The sequence below is a fragment of the Electrophorus electricus genome, chromosome 14, assembly GCF_041902795.1.
Source record: "Electrophorus electricus isolate QZ-2024a chromosome 14, ASM4190279v1, whole genome shotgun sequence".
NCBI classification, from domain to species: domain Eukaryota; kingdom Metazoa; phylum Chordata; class Actinopteri; order Gymnotiformes; family Gymnotidae; genus Electrophorus; species Electrophorus electricus.
The window spans coordinates 14,164,787-14,183,586 of NC_137510.1; the positions used below are offsets into that span (position 1 = coordinate 14,164,787).

Sequence of the window (18,800 nt, forward strand, 5' to 3'; positions counted from 1 at the left end):
CTGTTGGCACAGAGTGGCCATTTGGAGGGTAAATCTTTGATGGGGAACATCCATCTGAATGCCAAGAACTATAGGCTATACACACAAAGCAAAAGCTACTAAGAAGCAGTTAAGAGATCTAGGCTTGTGGAGAAATTAAAACTGTGTCTGTTCTACTTCATACATTTCCACAATTTCATAGCTAAAGGTGGGCAATATGTTATCACTTTTAGTGTACTGGAAGGGTTCCAAAAGTATACAATGGTTCAGACAAAATGTGAGTCAGCTGGTTAATGTAGCTGGCCTGCCACTGCTTTAACATACTGTGCAGCACGGTTTTACATTTTCAAGATTTACTGCACATTAAAGGAAAATATATTCTCCATGGTGGGTTCCTAGTCTGAGACAAGCTAAAGGCAAGAACTGATTAAAAATGGACTGCAGCATGCTAATAAGATTAGAAACAGTGCATATTAGTGCAAGGGTTACAGCAATGAGTTTAGCTGAGATTCATCATCTGCTACACATAACAATACATTAGGATGAAGACATCATTTACATTAAATCAGTGGAAAGACCTCTCTTACTGATGCTTTCAGGTCAGGAAAAATTACCAAAAGGAAAATTGAACTCACCACATCTCTCATAAAGAAACTCAAATGGTTGTTCTATAAACATTTCTCATATAGCATAGAATACAGCTCCAATGTTACATCCTGAGTTTTCCATTGCTAGTATGACAGAAACCAATTTGGCTATGTTTCCTTAATAAGGAATTGCCCTGGAGGCAGGTCATTTGTTGTGATGGAGTGACCATGTACTTGTTAACCTGTGATATGAATTTCTCACATCCGACTCTGTAGGTGTGCTTCATATTCACAGTGCACCTGGTCTGTCAATTTTAACCATCTGTCATCACCCATGATTTGCAGCGTCTAGCTGACCATCACAGGTGTCTGCAGTTTATGACACAAGCAACATCCAATACAATTAGTAACACTATTTTAAGCTGCCTGAAATACAGGGAAATTTTTCTATGATAATATGGCTCCGACAGTATTTTAAATGTTAACAGCGAAACAACAAAAACAGTGTTTTTGGAAATGTGGAGGAGATTTTATTCTGCTGCTCTACTGCCAGTGGGAGGAGATTCCAGTATCCAAGTTTCAAGTTTCAAGTTTGGTTTATTTGTCACATACATAGTCATACACAGTATAACTCACAGTGAAATAGTTGTCCAATTCCCTGTCTGTCAGTCTACCACTCTGCTACTGCTAGGTAGCAAGTAAGCCAGAGTCTGTTTGTCAGAGAATGCTACTAGAAACGGAGAAATCAATTAACACTGCTTACACACATCACATTGGATTATTGTGTTGTACACACGCATGGAAAAAATTAAAAATTGTGTAAAGTGTTCTTTTCATGAGGAGAATGTTGTCACATTCAAATTAGCTGTGCTAATTTAAGATGCATTAAGATGGTAGTGCAAACTAGGATGTATCACCTACATGCCTCACTTCAACCCTCTCTCAATCCCATCACTGACAGGCAAAAAACCTGATCATCCAAACACATCATTGGTAGTAAAACCGGGAAATGGTGTACACCACAATAACATCACATATTTAGTAACGTAGTCAGTCTTAGACAAGGATCAATAAGGAGCCCTTTATAGTAAAATATGTGGTTTATTTAGCATACAGAGATGTGTGCTTACAGACACCTATTTCCACCACATCTTTCACTTCCAGTATGTTATTTTTCTTGCTATTCATGTACAAGTTTAAAGGAAAGAACTGTCCACACATTATAAAAGCTTTGACCATAATGGGTTTGCCAGTGCAAAGTAAGGTTCATTGAGTAGTCTGTGATGCCTCCAATAAGAAATAATATCCCATACAATCCATTCAGTGCAGTCAAACTACAGCTGTCCTGCTTTTTCCTAACAGAGGTGAGTAGGTGCACAGAATCCTCTACAGTCATCTTAGAAGAGAGGGATGGGAAAGATGAGAATTTGGACTGCTGAGTCATCGGTGTAAGGAAATGCTTTTCATTTAGCTTCCGCTCTAATCTTGTTATAACCAGTAGTGGTGATTAAAAACAGGACAAAGAATGTTAAAAAAATCATTGATATTGATATTGTGGAAATATTACGAATATGAGAAGATTACAGTCCACTTCTTGTGACATTAAAATGATGTAATAATACTGTTGCTGAATGCTTATTTTTAGAAGCCAAAATATAAATAAAAGAGGCTAATATGTCAATCTTAGCAAAACATCTTTAGTCTATTTCAAATAAATGCAGTCGATAAGATCGTCAAGGTCATCTTAACTACTCGAAAATGTGACATTACATTTTTGCACTGCTTTAATGTTTAAAACTCAGTAAAAATGTTTCTTCATAGTAGGGGAAGGGTGACAGACAGAACCCCTGCAGTTCTGTGATAGTACATAAAATATTTACTGAGTATAAGTCTGTGGTGGCTCAAACGTCCCAAAAGGACACCAAAATCAGTGTTTTTGGCTGCAAAGCTCGAGAGTTTATACATTCAGGACAATGAGTCGGCAGTTTTAATCGCAGTTTAAACAGATGTTCCGAAGATGCATGTGATGCACGTCAGATTGATAAATGCCCTTTTGGATGCCAAACGTTGCACACAAGCGACTTTCATTTTTACGAATTTGATTGGAAAATGGCTTTGTCGTGTGTTTGTATATCTTAAACCAGAGCATGAAGAGAGTCCTTATTTAAATTCCGCTCACATCTTTGCACTCAGTGCATGTGTGTCCTCGCAACCTGCGGTACACGGCTACACAGGTGCGAAGGCGTTTGACTTCTTTTGGCGCACCGAGGGGAGGGCGGTACTTGGAGCGCTGCCTGTCAGTGAACGTTTAAATACAAGGAGCATAGGCATTAAAGCGATCCAGTCCGAACCTTCTGTCATTCTAGCAAGCATCATCGACGTACACTGAAAACATGGCAAACGCGTACCTTCAAGGAGCTGAGATTTCTGCTTCTCAGTTCCTGGAAATCTTTCATCATTATGATAAGGATGGTAATTTATCTCCTTTTATAGTGGAACGAAGACATATTGAAGTGATTTTTTTAAACCAGTTTCAAAGTTTCAATCTTCTGCAAGGATCTTTATTTAAAGAGAGTTTCCGTAGCATCTATATATTCAACATTATTTTCAAATCAAACATAATATGCTATAATTTGACTTACTGCATTTGTCCATAAAATTATTTAAAATCTGACTTTAAATCTGTTATTTTTTCGGAGATATTTTTGGCACGCTCAAATTCCCATCTCCTCAAAATTGCTGTACGTTCAATGTCAGTGATGTGGCGATGTAAATTCTCCCAGGTAATGGATATATCGAGGGAAAGGAGTTGCAGAACTTTATTAAGGAACTTCAGCACGCTCGGAAACAAGCAGGACTGGTAGGTTATACATCCAATCTGCTAGCGGTGTCTGTTTTCACGGTTTTGTGTCTTTCTAATATTAAATACATTTATATTATTATTATTATTATTATTATTATTATTATTATTATTATTATTATTATACATATTTTTTGAACTGCTTCTGTATCCACAATGCATTCAGTGGCTATGTAGTGTATTTTGTAATTGTGTAGCGTATATTATGTTCATGAAGGATTAAACTAAATGCACTCAGTGTTAAGCTTGCACCAAATTCGGACTTTGCTAAAAGAAAATTACTGCCATTACAAAGAGTTATGAATGTGTCTGTCACAGAAGTGTTATACAATATGCCATCGTCTTCATTATCATTTTGGTAGGTTTCACCTTTGTGACATTACCAGTATGTCATCTGCAGGGTTATTGTGCATTTGTGGGGATGTTTTCTAAGCTTTGCAGTATTACTGAGAAACTGTTTCCATAGTATATACTTTGTATATACAAAGTATATACTGTATACTGTATGTGGTATTCAGTAGGCTTTCTATTAGTTTTCTGCTTGTAACATACATTATAGTAAGATGGAAACAAATTGTCTAATTTTTTTCTTCTCTCAATCAGACTTGCTCATGTATTGTAAGAGAAATAATATCCTGAGATAGGGACTTGTATTGGTCATCTCTCATATCTGAGTGGAAAGCCATCTTTCAACAGGCATTGGGGTGACTTTCTGCTACACAGAGGTGGAGCGCTATGTAATAATAGATTTATACTTCCACATAATAATAGGTTTAATAAGTTTATACTTCTACGTAATAATAGGTTTAATAGGTTTATACTTCTACGTAATAATAGGTTTAATAGGTTTATACATCCACGTAATAATAGGTTTAATAGGTTTATACTTCCACGTAATAATAGGTTTAATAGGTTTATACTTCTCAGTACCAGGATAACTAGAGGGCAAATTTCTTAACCTTATACTTAAACCTATTATTATTGAGGATTTAGAATGGCTAAGTAGAAAATTAATAGTACATGCAGATATTTATGACAAACATTTAGGCAAAAGAGTTACTCCTAAGAAGGACTGCATTTTAGCAGAGTCCGGTCTTTCCCCAAGCAAATACTTACATGAAAGTCCAACAGCAGTGTTCCCATTTGAGATACAGAAAGAGCAATTCACATAGACCATTTTTCAAATTTAATTCGTGGGAATGCAGACAGATGTTTAGTTTTCATTTCTATGTGATAAAGTACTCAAAAATAGCAGGCATGTACAAATTTCATCTGCAGAGATTAGGTGCTATTATGACAGGAAAGAAATCTAATGTTCTTGTGATTAAAGTAGAAGAAATGTTCACCAACCTTTTTGTAAACTAAATACCATATGCACTGAGTTCTAGCAACACAAGATCAAAAGCCTTTAAATGACAGTAGTGACTCTTCCATGGTTATTTATTTTGTCAACATAATTCCCTTGTCTGATTATTTGCTGTTCATTTTCAAGTTTGCATGTATAGCCCAGTATTGCTTTTAATGACTAACACAGAAAAACTGCGGATTGCCTAACACCTGGTGACATTATACGCAACAGTGGATTTAAATGCTCTCTGGACTATAAGTACATTCTGGCTGAATCATTTTGTTCAGACAAAGTCCAATCTAATAGATTTTCTTTCTGTTGATATCAGATATAAGCACTGAATACCAAGTCCAAGTGTGAGAGATGAAAACCTCTAAAAGTCTGACAATACAATTTACAAGTCATTAAAGACTCAGCACCTGTAAAAGCCATGGGCAAATACCATATGTGGACACCTGAATAGATATAAGCTATATGGTTTCTCTTTAGAATGCGTAAGTCCTGTGTGTGAACAAGGGATTAAGAACATAGGACCAGTAAATACCAGTCATATCTATCATATAAGTGTTTCATAAAGTGCCCATGGCATAAGATTACAGTCCAATTTCCCTTTAATGCATTTGCTGCAAGGCACTAATTTATTGTGAGAGCAGCACTGCATGATGAGATGAAACTGAAAGCAGTATGGACATTACCCTATAGATGGGCAATCACATTTACAATTCCAAAAAAGTTGCTATGTCATCCATCCTTGTGCACTGTCAACAATCTACAATGAATTCTCATTGTGTATAATGTGACAGTTATGCAATTCCATAGCCCTCTCACATTAGCACAAGCTGCCATCAATAAGGTCAGATTAGTTCTATTGATAGGGGAAGCTACAGGACTAAAACAGCAATATATGGAATCATGTCTTTGATATCATTTGGTGTTAGAAATTTCATTCAGTACAATAAAGCTCATTCTTTTGTGCCCCAGGGGGTATGTGGTTATTTTGTTTTGTTTGTTTTTCCATGGTATTTTGCTGAATTAGGTGAATTAGTGAAGTCTAACATCCCAGCCCCAACACCCTCCAAGCTCACTTTAAACATAAACCCACAATGGTTTGTGTTTAAAGATGTGAGCACAATGCATCAACAGTACCATCAGTTCTATATGGGCTTTACACAGTCACCTCCTAACCTATAAAATCCATATTCTCCTCCCCAGCGACTAAAGCCGTACCCAGCCCCACCTGGCACTATTAATGCATACTCAGTACCACCAATTCACCAGCACTGCAGATCCATAATGGCCTCCCCGGTGACCAAGGCCACACCCAGCCCCATGCCCCATTAATGGTTGCTTAGTGCCACCAGTTCCATCTTGATCTACCACATTACACAATGACATGACACAACAACGCACTCACCAATCCAATACTCCATGTCCTAAAACACTGAACATCTCAGCTATTCCTCCTTTGCAGTGCATTTCAACAGCTAACCTGTGATCTTCTTATGCACAGCCACTGCCTAACCCATTCATCTACTTCTGATAACTCCTTCCCAGTTATCCTTAGTATTCAGCCTCTAAAACCAAACTGCATAAGCAAGAATGTGGCAGACAAATCCCCTAACATATATCTCTATAATTCTTATATGTGCCTACCACCTGTGGTCTCTCACCTCAGTCACCAAATCTGCAAACTTCAGCTTCTTCCTTTCAAAAGCTTCCACTGCATCCTCAAATGGAATTGTTAACTCTATAAAATGAATCTGTTTACTTTCAGAGTACATCATCATCCCCAGCCTCAGCATAGTTAATTCAATGCACTGTGGAACCTGTAATTTTTTTTACCTACATCTGCTAGCAATTTCCAATCTCGTGCTTCACCTCATCTACCAATATTTATAGCCTGTGCTCGCTCTCCAATACATTGCCCCTCATGCACAAACCTAACCGCTTCATTCATACTACTGCTAGACAAAGCTTTAACCTCTAAGCTCTTATTATCAAAAAAAACATACTGAAATGCAAAACCCTCGATTATGTCTCCATGTATAACATCCCTGCAAAACACTAACGTTACATGCTGATAATATATGTTCCAGTGTGCCAACCCCCACTTAATTTACAACTAGGATCTTCACCTACCCACTATACAAAGTTTAGAAGGATGTCATAAATCGTCCAAGCAAAGATTTAATATGACTCGCATCCAATGCCCACAACTCTTGCCAGGTGATTTTCTGCTTCTCCAGATTTTCCCACTGAAGCTTGTTTTCCCTGCGATGCTGCTGTTACGCACCATTCATCCTCTTCCTGCTCGTAAATAAAACTAGTCATCATTTACCTTCTCTCTAGTGATGTGGTCTTATTAAATGCTCTCCACAAATCACCTGATCCAAGACCCGATTTTTCATATTGCACTTGGTCCATAACCTCCCTTCATTCTTGGCTAACTGCAATGCCACTTGCAGATTCCACTTTCACCCTGCTTTCATGACTGGCTCCAACACTTTTATTTCCAGTCTTAGACCCTAACAAAATCATCTTACAACTCACTTTAGCACATTTAAATTCATCACCTAAACTTAATAGTTGCTCTCCTATACCATGCCACACTACTTTAATAATGCAGAACCTCTAGCCACTTCCTTATAGCCTTGTTCATAATCCTCTCTAGCCTCTGTAATTGTAACCTCATAAACCATCAGTGGCCATCTAATACAAGCCAAACGAGAGACACCACAATTTCAGTTTTCCTATCAATAGCCTTCACCAATTCTGTTTTCAGCCCCACAGCTTGCTCTTTATCGTTAATACTGCACTATACTGTTTACCTAAACTCTTAACTGACTTATCCAGTGTAGAAGATATCAGTTCTCCTTCCATCAAAAAATATTCTCGCACAAGTTTTCCTTTCACAATTGACAAACTTATACACCTGTTAGGTTTTACCTTGCCCACCTAAAATGATCATTTATCTTTTGTAGCAACCACTGGGTCCATGGCACAGTAGTTGTGAGCGTTGTCTTGCCATCCATGTATGCCATAATTGGAGGGACCCAGACACCAACCTGCAGCCTCTCCCTACCTACAACCTACTTTAGAAGCCCTAATTGTCACCTCCATCGACCATCATAAACACTAATGGTGAAACAGAACAGCCAGCCATTATACCTATTTCCTATTGTTCAATATAAGCATCAACCAGCCTAGTGATGCCTTCACCTCTGGGGAGCACCCCTGCGTGTGACGCTTTCCATATGTCCTTCCGCACATGACTGTCCTTTCCATCAGGGCCATGCCTATGTCCCTCACCAGGGATCCTTACACTGGGCTTCACCATCCCCTCACGGCAGGGGTGGGTTCATCAACCTTGGGCACACTCCCAATGGCCTCGCCACCATCCCAATTCTGACACCATTTGTCACCCTACCCAGGACTTGAACCCCACTTGAACTAACTCTTTGGCATAGCAGCCAGAGCACCCATTTAACCTTCCTAAGTGGCGGTCTCTATCACAGTGACCTTAACTCCTGAATGAATCTATCTCTATATCTCTATCTCTATATATCTCTATATCTTTTTCTACTCGCTGTCTTGAATTCATTATGCCTTTTCCCTTTTCTGTTTTCTGCAAATTACCAAACCTTGCCATCCCATATTCATACATACAATTACCTAAGCTGTTGATTGTATTCTCTGCTGATCCCTTCAACATGACCACTATGCCTTTCAGATCCTCACTGACACTCCTCCAACCTACCTTTTATGAAGCTTGTTTAGTTTATATATGAGATATATGTAACAACATGTATTATTTCTTGACCCATGCACTCTCTTGCCTTGTTCCTCTCATCCAGCAAACTATTGCACACATATAATAAGCTTTTTGGTCTCTGTTTGTACAGCAGTATGTCAAAAACCATTCAGCATTGCTCTGTGAGTGTAGAAGAACCACAGACTTATATATGAAATTATATATATTCAACTTATATATTAAAGTTGAATAGCATGATGTGTGAATTGCCTGGTATCATTATAATGACATTTTAATAATTTTTTTAATGCTTTTAGTGAGAACTTTGTAATTTTTTTTAATGATTCAGCTCATGGTGATCAGGTTCCTTCTTTATTATTAAATGTATTTTATAGGAACTAACAGATCAAATGAGGGCTTTTGTGGAAGAATATGAGAAAAATGATGACGTAAAGATGGATATTACTGAGGTAAGAAATCTGCCAAATCTAAAAATGTATAACATCTGTTAATTCTTTCTTTAATTTCTAAAATATAAACGATTCTGCATGTGGTATGCATCATCTCTCTAGCACCAACAAATAGTTTTGAAATATTGCAGTTTGACTGTGAAAATGATGAAACATCATGAAACATGGGCTCTTGTTATATGAGCTTCACTTCAAGGTGACTGACACACAGACTGGAGCTGTTTTCATGTGTTTCTCAGAATTATTATTATTTATTTACAGACATGAATAACCATGAAATATGACAATTTGACTGTACAAAGGTGTATGTGAGGGTCATGATTCCTAGACTTACCTAGCTTCATAGAAGTGCTCGTCGAGTTCGGCAATGGTCTGTTTATATTGCCAAATTAAGCTATAGGCTATTGAAAGCAATAAAAAAGTGACCCACCACAGTGAATAGGGGGTAGTCTTCCCCCCCTACAGTGGCCCGGAAGATCAGATCACTACAACATTTATAAAGCAAACAAAAGTCAAGAACGCAACAGCATTAAATCAGAACACAAACACATTAAGGAAGAACACAACATTTCCAAAAATGAAGCGTTGCAAAACACTGCATTTTGTGAAAAACCCACTGCATTTATGAGCCAAACAAAAGTTGAGAACACAAATATTTTAAAGCAGAGCACAACATCATTAAACAAAATGAAAAACATTTACAAAAACCCTGCATTTCACCTCGCTCACTGGAAGTGCTCCTGGCCAAAAGGGGTCAACGTTTCCATCTGAAAGATGTACGAGGAGTGAATGATTGCTCACAGAATTGCAACCAAGGTAAGTTAATTTAATTTTGTTTTCTTTCTATCCCTTCTTAACATTAAGAGTTGTGATTTAGACATCATAGTGATTCAAATTGACAAAGGTACAAGTTACATACAAGGTATGTACATACAAGATATACAAGGTACATACAAGGTACAGACAGTTAGATAGCAACAAGCGGATGTTAATATCAAATTAAATGTTACTTTATTCACTCTTGTTACAGATGAGCATTTGTTCATACAAACTGGAAGACTGCCATACATTTTGTGGTGCATGTGGTGCAATATCTAGTTTTTTAAAGGTGCAGGCAATGAAGTCTCTAATGTCTGCCAGGCTAGTGCAGGTAACAATCACAAATACTGGCAGATGAAGCTGTCATTTGTTAAGTGCTCGCATATGAATCAGAAGCTAAAAGTAATTTAGGTTGAGGATAAAATGACATTTTAATCCAAATTAAACCTAATTAGAGTGTGGGTTTGTTTTTGTTTTTTGGTAAACAGGCAGCTCAGAAGATAAATCTTGTAATTAATTTATGAATTTCATTTATGAGCTTTAAAACAGAAGGAAAGAAAACCATTCTTTATATAAAAAAGATCTGAGTCAAAGTCCCAGGCAAAAACAATTAAGGTGCCCATGTTTATATGTAGGTATTATTGCCAAGACTATTTGTATTCATAATCTAATGTCACATACAGTTATCATTTTGCTGTTGGTCACCATTTTGTTACATTTCTACTTTTTTTACTTCAGATAAGTTTTGGAATTATCTGACAAACAGATAACCTTCAAGACAGAAGTTAAATCTGTAATGGAGAAATTGCTATCCCTTCATGTTCAGCTTAGTTGGTCTTCTGGGCAACATTTGGCAGCCTCTACCAAAAAACAAAGATTTAAATCTGGACATGTAAGACGGCCCATACATTATGATATAACCTGATGGCACTGAAATAAGTGTGGAAGCCATACAAAAAGATTACATTTGTATATTTGAACTTGAAGAGTTCTTGAATAATATCCCATTGCAGCATATACCATGACAAACCAGTGTGAACAAACAAATTAGATGTTGTCTAACCAGACAATATTATAACTGATATCATAAAGTTAAGCCTAATTTATAAAGTATCTTAAGTTGATCAACTATCATAATCAAGTTTAATAAGAAAACATTTAAAACCTATCATAATCAATAAATTATTTTTAAAATTACAGTTGAGAATCTTCAAGAATGGAATAATGGAATATGACCAAAGGGTCCATGCCATCTGAACATAATCCACTTTCAGACACGGCAGTATGCATCAGTCTTTACTATTCAAGTTCCCTAAATGTATTTAACCACGGTTCTGAAGTCTGCTCTTAGTCTCCGTTTGACCTGCACATTTTCAACCATTCCCTCTCTAACATACCTCTTCTAGCTCATGAGGGTTTTTTATCTTTGACCCCAACTTTCCCCAATATCTGGGATATGCGGAGAGAATCAGTTCATTGTACAGTCCATGTGTATATGTATATATGACAAAATAAAGGCATGTGGTGTACATGTGTATGTGTCAATATGACACAATTCCATCTGGCCCAGATAGTTTACTGATGAGCTGGATCAGGTGTACTGTGAGAAGGGAATTGTTGAAAATGTGAAGACCAGAGGAAATTCAGAAACACTGTAATAGATAAGTGATCTGTTACTTAAGAATTTTCGACAGCTATGGGAAGGTACAGCTCAGTGAAGTAGGCAGCTCTAGGATACAGGAAGAGCACTGACATTCTGTAGAGACTACCTTGATACTGAAGGTTTCCAAATGTGACTTTAGCATTCATCTCAGAATTTTCTATAACACGTTTGCAGTTACAAATATATCCATACATATGTAACCAGCTACTCTTATTTTAACTTTGCCTTTTTAGAGCAAAGAACGAAAATCTCCCTACAGGACATCTTGATGTTTGCAACGGGATTAAACACACTGCCACAATCTGGAATCCAGCCACAACCAAGCTTTTAATGACAAGGGAAGGACAAAAAGAAGAGAGTTTGCAATAAGATGTGGTTTGTGGGTACCACAGCTGAGCTGCAGCTGAGCATGTTCTTGGGTTTATTCGCTATCCTGAAGGAGTAGTCATGGTTTTCCAGATTGGTGTATCACATTGTGTCAAACATGGTCTGCTTGACTGCAATTGATTCAATAATTTTTAACTTCATAAGCTTGTTGAAATATTTATAGGGGAGCAAAACCTTGATGCACAAGCTTCATGATAAGCAGCTTGAGTTTTTCAAGTTTTTCATGGCTTGTTTTATTAAAGCTGATCACCTCATGGATGTGTCTCCAAAAGCAATGATAAATATGGTGATTGAAGACAAGTTACTACCTCCGATGGAAATCTATAATTGAAAAAGAGGCAGATGCCATCTGACTTTAACTGCAGCAGAAGTTGCCTTTAGAGAGTTCAGTCTTACAATTACTGTCTGCCCTGGTCCCCACTCTCAGAAGCCACTCACAGGCTGGGATCCACCTGAGAAACTGGCCACTAAGCTGCAACAGGGAGTGTTGATGTACACTTTGAAATTGTAAGCTACATTGCTTGGCCCCTTTCAGAGAAGGGGAAGACCTGGATTGGTGGGCCCATGTCTTTTGAATTATTGAAGTACCCATCATCAAGCAACGTCGTGAAGGGTGCTTTGTCCATATTCCACGGTCCTTTGGTGGAATCATCATTCAACACCATGGGTGTGATATAACTGACCCAAGAGCACCAACATGATTATCGCCACATTAAATGTAATGCAGACTGTGAAGTAAACCCTGAAGGACAGTAACAAGACTGCAGTGGAGAAGGGATGATTCAAAATATGGGAAGATAAAATCAGCAAGAGCAACAGCCAAAGCCAGACTTCAACGCATTCTGATGAAAGGCAGGAGGAGATTTGAGGAGTATGGTGCTGGCCATCCATGAGTGCTGAGGAGAGCAACGGGCTACGCTGAGGCATACAGCAAAACAAAGGAAGTGAGCCCTTAAAATATTGCTGTCTGAATGAATATTTAGGGTTTAATTTGCACAAAAATATGGCATATTCCTTTTTTCCCCCAAAAATGTCATTTTGATGCATTTCTATTTTTTGAAGTACATTTGATACATTTATATGCATACATATTCAGTTTTTGTTACTTGTCAAGTAATTGTGAATGGAGATTACATTTTTTTTCTTTAATTTAGTTTTCATTTATTGTTTTATTTTTGTTTATGAATTGTACTAATTACATGCTTGTAGTAGAGTGAATAAAAAGTTATTAATAAAAATGTGTTGTCTGCTTATGTTTGACTTGTTAATGTATTCAGCTCCCACATCTGTTAAGTCCTTTTATATATGTTTTATATAAGGTAGTTTTACCCTGTTAGAATTTGTTTTCAGGCAGCTACAAATACACTAGCAATAACTAGAAATTAGCATGTAAAGCTTGGGATGTCAGATGCTCTACTTTTCCACCACTTTTTCTTCAGCTTCTTATTTGCATATGTTTTGCTAACTAGCTACATAAAACAGTTAAAAATGCCAACAATTCAGCACTGATTGGCTGCATGTGCCACTCCTTGCATGTCTAGTGGCCAGGAGCGCTTCCGGTTTGAGCGAGATCAAATGCAGCGTTTTGGAAAATGTTTCTCATTTCAGTTAATGCTGTTGTGTTCTGCATCAGTGTATTTGTGGTCTCAACTTCTTTTTGCCTCGGAAATGCTGTGGTATTTTTGCCAAACATAGCGTTTTTAGAATGCTTAATTTTTCAGAAATGTCATGTTCTTTGTGCTCTGATTTACTGCTGTTGCGTCTCAACTTTTGTTTACTTCATAAATGCTGCTGCGGTTTGGCTTTCTGGGCCACTGTACTGGGGCTCTCTAGAGAGTTATTTCTATATATACACAGATATTCTATTGATCAGAATAAATTATACTGACTTTAGTGTTGATGTAAATAAATGTCAAATATTAATATAAGTAATATAATTTTTGTTACAGTTGGCAAAAATATTACCCACAGAGGAAAATTTCTTCCTGTTTTTCCGTCAGCAAGTGAAGTCCTGTGCAGAATTTATGGAGGTATTTGCAGACTTGTTTTAATCTTTGCATGCTTGTTACTGTAAACTGATTGCAGCTGTTGCCAACCCTGCTCCTTGATGTTATTTAAAAAATAATAATAATAACTTTTTAACATTTAAAACTGACTTTGAGAATAAAAGCAGGTTATGTTTAAAGATCAGAGTTCACTGCTTATGGAAATGTCCAGATGACCGCAATTGTGGTAACATGCTAGAAGAAGTCTTATAGAAGTCATCTTTCCAAACAGGCCTGGCGAAAATATGATGCTGATCACAGTGGCTACATTGAATCTGATGAGCTTAAGGTGAGACTAAACAGTGTCCTATAATGACCTGATAGAGCTGGCTTATTATCAGACTTGTACCTATCATAAAACTCTGCACAACAGTGTAGCATAAAGACATTTTTCCTGTCTCATTTTTTGTGCTATTGTAAGTGAAACACATTCCCTCTGGCTAACATCCTAAGTGCTACCTGTCAGCCTTACCTGTCCTCTATTGATTTGTCACTCAGAAACAACAATTAACCTTTCAGAAGTGATTTTCATAGCTAGTGCAGTTCAAGATGTTATTTACTGGGCCAGTCACAGCCAAGTGATCCATAAGCTTTCTCTCAAGTAATGCCCTTTTCCACTGACACATATATTTATAAAACTGTGGGCCTAAGCATTTGAATGAAATAGAGAAGTACACGAAAACCTGCAAGAAACTGTAACATTAGCACTGACCCACAGTCACAAAGCTCAGGGGGGAAAAGTTAGAATGCAGAGAAAAAGAAAAAGAATTACCATCAGAGAGATGCATTTTTGAATAAATGTCTGATTTTTGATCATTGTATGATTAAAGATCTACATAGAAGGACATACTGGGGGACTGACTGCAGACTTGACAGCTACTGGGAAACCATTAGAGATTATGTTTTAGGAAACAGCATGGTAGTCATGCTTAATGTGAAAAGCAAACAAAGCTAATGCCAATTAATGTCTGTTTCTCTTTTTGTAAAGATCTTTAAAAGTGCTAAATAAATAAAGTGTATCATTTTATTATTATGTTTATTTGAATGTGTAAGTTATATATAAATGAATGTAGAAGAAATTTGAACTGTAAATCAGTTTCTGCAAGGAAACCCTCAGCAATTAGGGTAAAGCTTTTGTACAGTAAGTGATCCAATGTGACTGCAGAATTTTTTGAGTGACCTTCTTCAAAGAGCAAAGAAAACCTATGATGAGCAGAAGTTACAAGATTACACAGCAACCATGGTAAGGGAGCCATGAATGCTGCTATCAACAAGTCAGTGCTTAATTCCATTTTGCAGTTTCCCTATTTGCAACTGAAACATTCTTTGCTTGCAGTTCAAAATATTTGATTCAAATAACGATGGAAAATTGTGCCTGGCAGAAATGGCAAGGTTTGTTTAATTAACTCCTTGATAAAGTTTCCAATTCTTTGGCTGTTTAGCAGTTCTCAATGTGCTTTAGCATTGCTACTAAAGTTCTACTATTTAATTTCACAACAGGCTACTTCCAGAGCAAGAGAACTTCCTGCTTAAATTTCAGGTTTGCTTCTATCAAGGCTAACCATTAAGTCATACCGCAGTGATTCTTATTGTATTTTCTTATGAGTAAAAATGATCCAAATGATTTCTCCCATAGGGGGTAAAAATGGACACAAAAGAGTTCAACAAGATTTTTGACCTATACGATAAGGTATGTACATAACACAATATTCATTCAAATTATGAAACTTGCATGTCTAACAATGCCAAATATTTAATCTGAGTTTTAAGTGCAAAGATCAATTAGACATTTTCAGGTTCTGCATCTATACTCCTAAGGCTAGTCCTAAGGATAGAAGTTATCCGTATGCAGAGAGTAGAGTAGTTCACTTCTAGCACCATTGAGTCCTTGGCTCTAGCTTTACTCTAATGTATTAGTTGAGTTTTTTCTGCATAGGATAGCACCTCTGCTCCTTATTGACTAGCAGATTCAGTTTGCATACCTGCAGATGCATACCTTCAGCTGCTAGGCTATCTGTATACCACAGTGAGGATTTAGCATTAAAGAATAGAGCACATACTCTACTAACACATTCTACACATATCTGTTATATCCATATATTGTTTGTTAATGAACATGGTCATTAAGCTCCACCAGTCATTCAGATGGAAGTGGCAAAATGTCACAGTATTGGCCTGAGGCTGGTAATACAGTACACCATGGAGGATACACCCTCTACTTTGTGTTTTACAGGGAATACCTATGGAAAAGATTTCGACATCATATGTACATTATCAAGAGTATCTAAGAGCAATCTATGCACCAGAGCAGGTTGTCTGCTTAAGAAATTAAATGGAAAATGGCTTATTTTTCAAAGTTTACATAACAATTCACTAGCCATTACATGTTTGTAGCATGAACTGAGCTGCAAAACCAGTGTGTCATTGCACTGACTTTGTGTGCAAAACCAATCCTCATTGCCTGCTTTAACTCTTTCTATCTCTGAGGAGAAATGGCAGTAAATGAAGTGGTGTGACATAACACTTCTGGCATGCCTGATGAACACCTGTGTGCCTGTCTTTCCCTCTATCCCATCATCTTCCAGGACAGGAGCGGCTACGTTGACGAGAATGAGCTTGAAGCCTTGCTCAAAGACCTGTGCAAGATTAAAAAGGTGAGGCTCCCTGCCAAAGCCAGTCCACAGAATTTCTGTTTTAAAGATAAGAGGAACATCGCTCAAAAACAACCTGCTAGCAGTTACCAGATGGGCTAAGGCAAACCCAGTTTCTTAGGGCAGACTCAAAAAGGCATGTTAATATCAGAATCCCATCTCCTGCCTTGTGTGTGTCCGCCCTGCAGGCAGAGATCTGAGAGATAAACATGGCTAACTATCCACAATAAAATGGCTTTTAGTGTTGAATGCTGTTTTCACTTTTATACTTTGCAATTGTTTTAGCACAGCAAAAATCTGGAATAACATTGGGCATCAAAATGTATCTTATTTTTTGTCCCAAAGACTAAAATTAGTGGTCCTTATAGAACTTCTTATGCTGAATTCTAATCTGTTTTTGGAACATTTCTATCAGCCAGGTTTTGAGAGGATTTTAAGAGCCTCCAATTCCAATAAGTATAAGTATTCATAAACAAGGCTGTTATCACACTTAAAATGTACATTCTTTCTTCTAAAATGTATGATTTTCACCAATATTTGACCACAAAACATTATTCTTCAGTATCCAGGAATAGTCATCCAACATAGAGGATTCATTTTCCTTAGTAACACTTTTCTATGTTAAACATCTATATACATATGCAAGGATACTGGAACAAAAAAACAATGGACTATAGAAACATTCTGAAAACATTATTTGGATCCAGCATGCAAAATACACAATGAATGGGTATTTTTGCATCAGACAAAATCTTTGTTCTATATAGTTATACTATCTTAGGCCATCAAATCATTTCCCATTTTGTATCTTATGGCATTCTGTGGGCCATAACTAATTATACAGGTGAGAAACAGCAGTCACGGAGGATTTTTTTTTGTCTCACAGGTTCTAGAAATCAGCAATCTCTCCACATACAAGAATGCAATCATGGCTCTGTCTGATGGTGGGAAACTTTACAGAGCAGAGTTGGCGCTGGTGTTGTGTGCTGAAGAATTGTGAGATTCTCCCGTCAACTTCTCTGACCACTTCTCCCCCCAATCACTACCACCATCCTCTCCATACACATACCACCACCAGCAAAGCTCTTTGCTCTTCGTGTCACATATGTGAAGATATCTAGAAACTGGAAGTATTGCTGTTCTTTCCTTTTGGGATCTTGTCATCTTCAGCCTGAGTGTATGTAGGCAAAGACCGGGGACTGATTGCTTATTATTTTCAGTCTGTCCTTTCTATACAGTTTCTAAATGTACAGATTTTGTAAAGATGAAACTGATGTAATACCTGACCTGAACATTGGACTCTACATACATGAAGCATGAGACCACCCTAGTAGAGACAAGACATACACTCACTCCAAATTAACTCAAATCATATTCCAACTACAAATCAGTGAATAATTTCCCAATAAAAATTGACCTATCCTATAATGTTGTACCCACAGCAAAGTGTTAGAGGAATGTGGATGGTATAAATGTGATATGGCATAAAACTGTGACATAGAGAAGTACTTGTATGCAATATCCAGTAGGCTAAATTTATGTTTGCAGTGCATGTTTGCAATTGAAGGCAAGCCTTGCAGTGAGACATTAATGACTCTGTAAGTACATACCATGCTATACCGACGGCATCGCCCTAGCCCACTCTGCAATCTCATGTCAACATTTACACTGTAAAGAATGACATGCTCTACCAGAGACACTGTGTAAGAGGATCTTATGCTTATTAAAGTACTACCTGAACTAGTGTTGTGGTATGCTCTCATGATTTCATGCTGCACTTACATTCTTTCTAATCTAGTATGTTTTCATTTTGGGCAAAGTAGTAAGGTTCATAATAGCAGTGCAACGTTTGTTGGTACAGATGAAGAGTTAAACAATTCAAGATTTTATCTTATAATGGAGCTGGTGATCTCTTCAATTTGAGAAACGCACAGGGCCAACTTATCTTGAACATTTGCCACAACATGCTCCAAAACCCAAGATACTGCTACTGGAAAAAAAAAACTGCCATCTGTCAGTGAACAGAAATTAAAGGTTAAACATGCTTGTTAGAGTACTAAACTAAGGTGATTCAAATTATTCATGAGTCAGGTCAAGATTCTGAATATAATTCCTTTAAGAACAAGAAAGACCTTACAATGACCTTCCCATATCTGTGCAAGCACTGCGTTTCTTGGTCAGTCCAACTTAGATTATAGACCTATAAAAAACTGCTTTTTCATTCAGTTTAATGGCTCTCT

At 37.3% G+C, this 18,800-nt stretch overlaps 1 protein-coding gene across 1 annotated transcript; it reads left to right on the plus strand.

Annotated features, from left to right (window-relative positions):
* Window positions 1-2,889: 2,889 nt before the first annotated feature.
* On the plus strand, window positions 2,890-18,304 carry calb1 (calbindin 1). The gene is made up of 11 exons (XM_027001644.3): window positions 2,890-3,038; window positions 3,350-3,426; window positions 8,921-8,995; window positions 13,814-13,894; window positions 14,142-14,198; window positions 15,075-15,152; window positions 15,246-15,301; window positions 15,410-15,449; window positions 15,546-15,599; window positions 16,495-16,563; window positions 17,447-18,304. The coding sequence occupies exons 1-11, from the start codon at window positions 2,960-2,962 to the stop codon at window positions 17,558-17,560; spliced, it is 780 nt and encodes a 259-aa protein (XP_026857445.2). The 5' UTR covers window positions 2,890-2,959; the 3' UTR covers window positions 17,561-18,304.
* The last annotated feature ends 496 nt before the right edge of the window (window positions 18,305-18,800 follow it).

What these genes read in the sequence shown, in the direction of transcription:
- calb1 (XM_027001644.3), top strand. Translation starts at nt 2,960, where the DNA reads ATGGCAAACGCGTACCTTCAAGGAGCTGAGATTTCTGCTTCTCAGTTC. An exon ending in CCTGTGCAGAATTTATGGAG is followed by an intron (nt 13,895 to 14,141) that starts GTATTTGCAGAC and finishes CTTTCCAAACAG; the next exon opens with GCCTGGCGAAAATATGATGC. An exon ending in ACCTGTGCAAGATTAAAAAG is followed by an intron (nt 16,564 to 17,446) that starts GTGAGGCTCCCT and finishes TTTGTCTCACAG; the next exon opens with GTTCTAGAAATCAGCAATCT.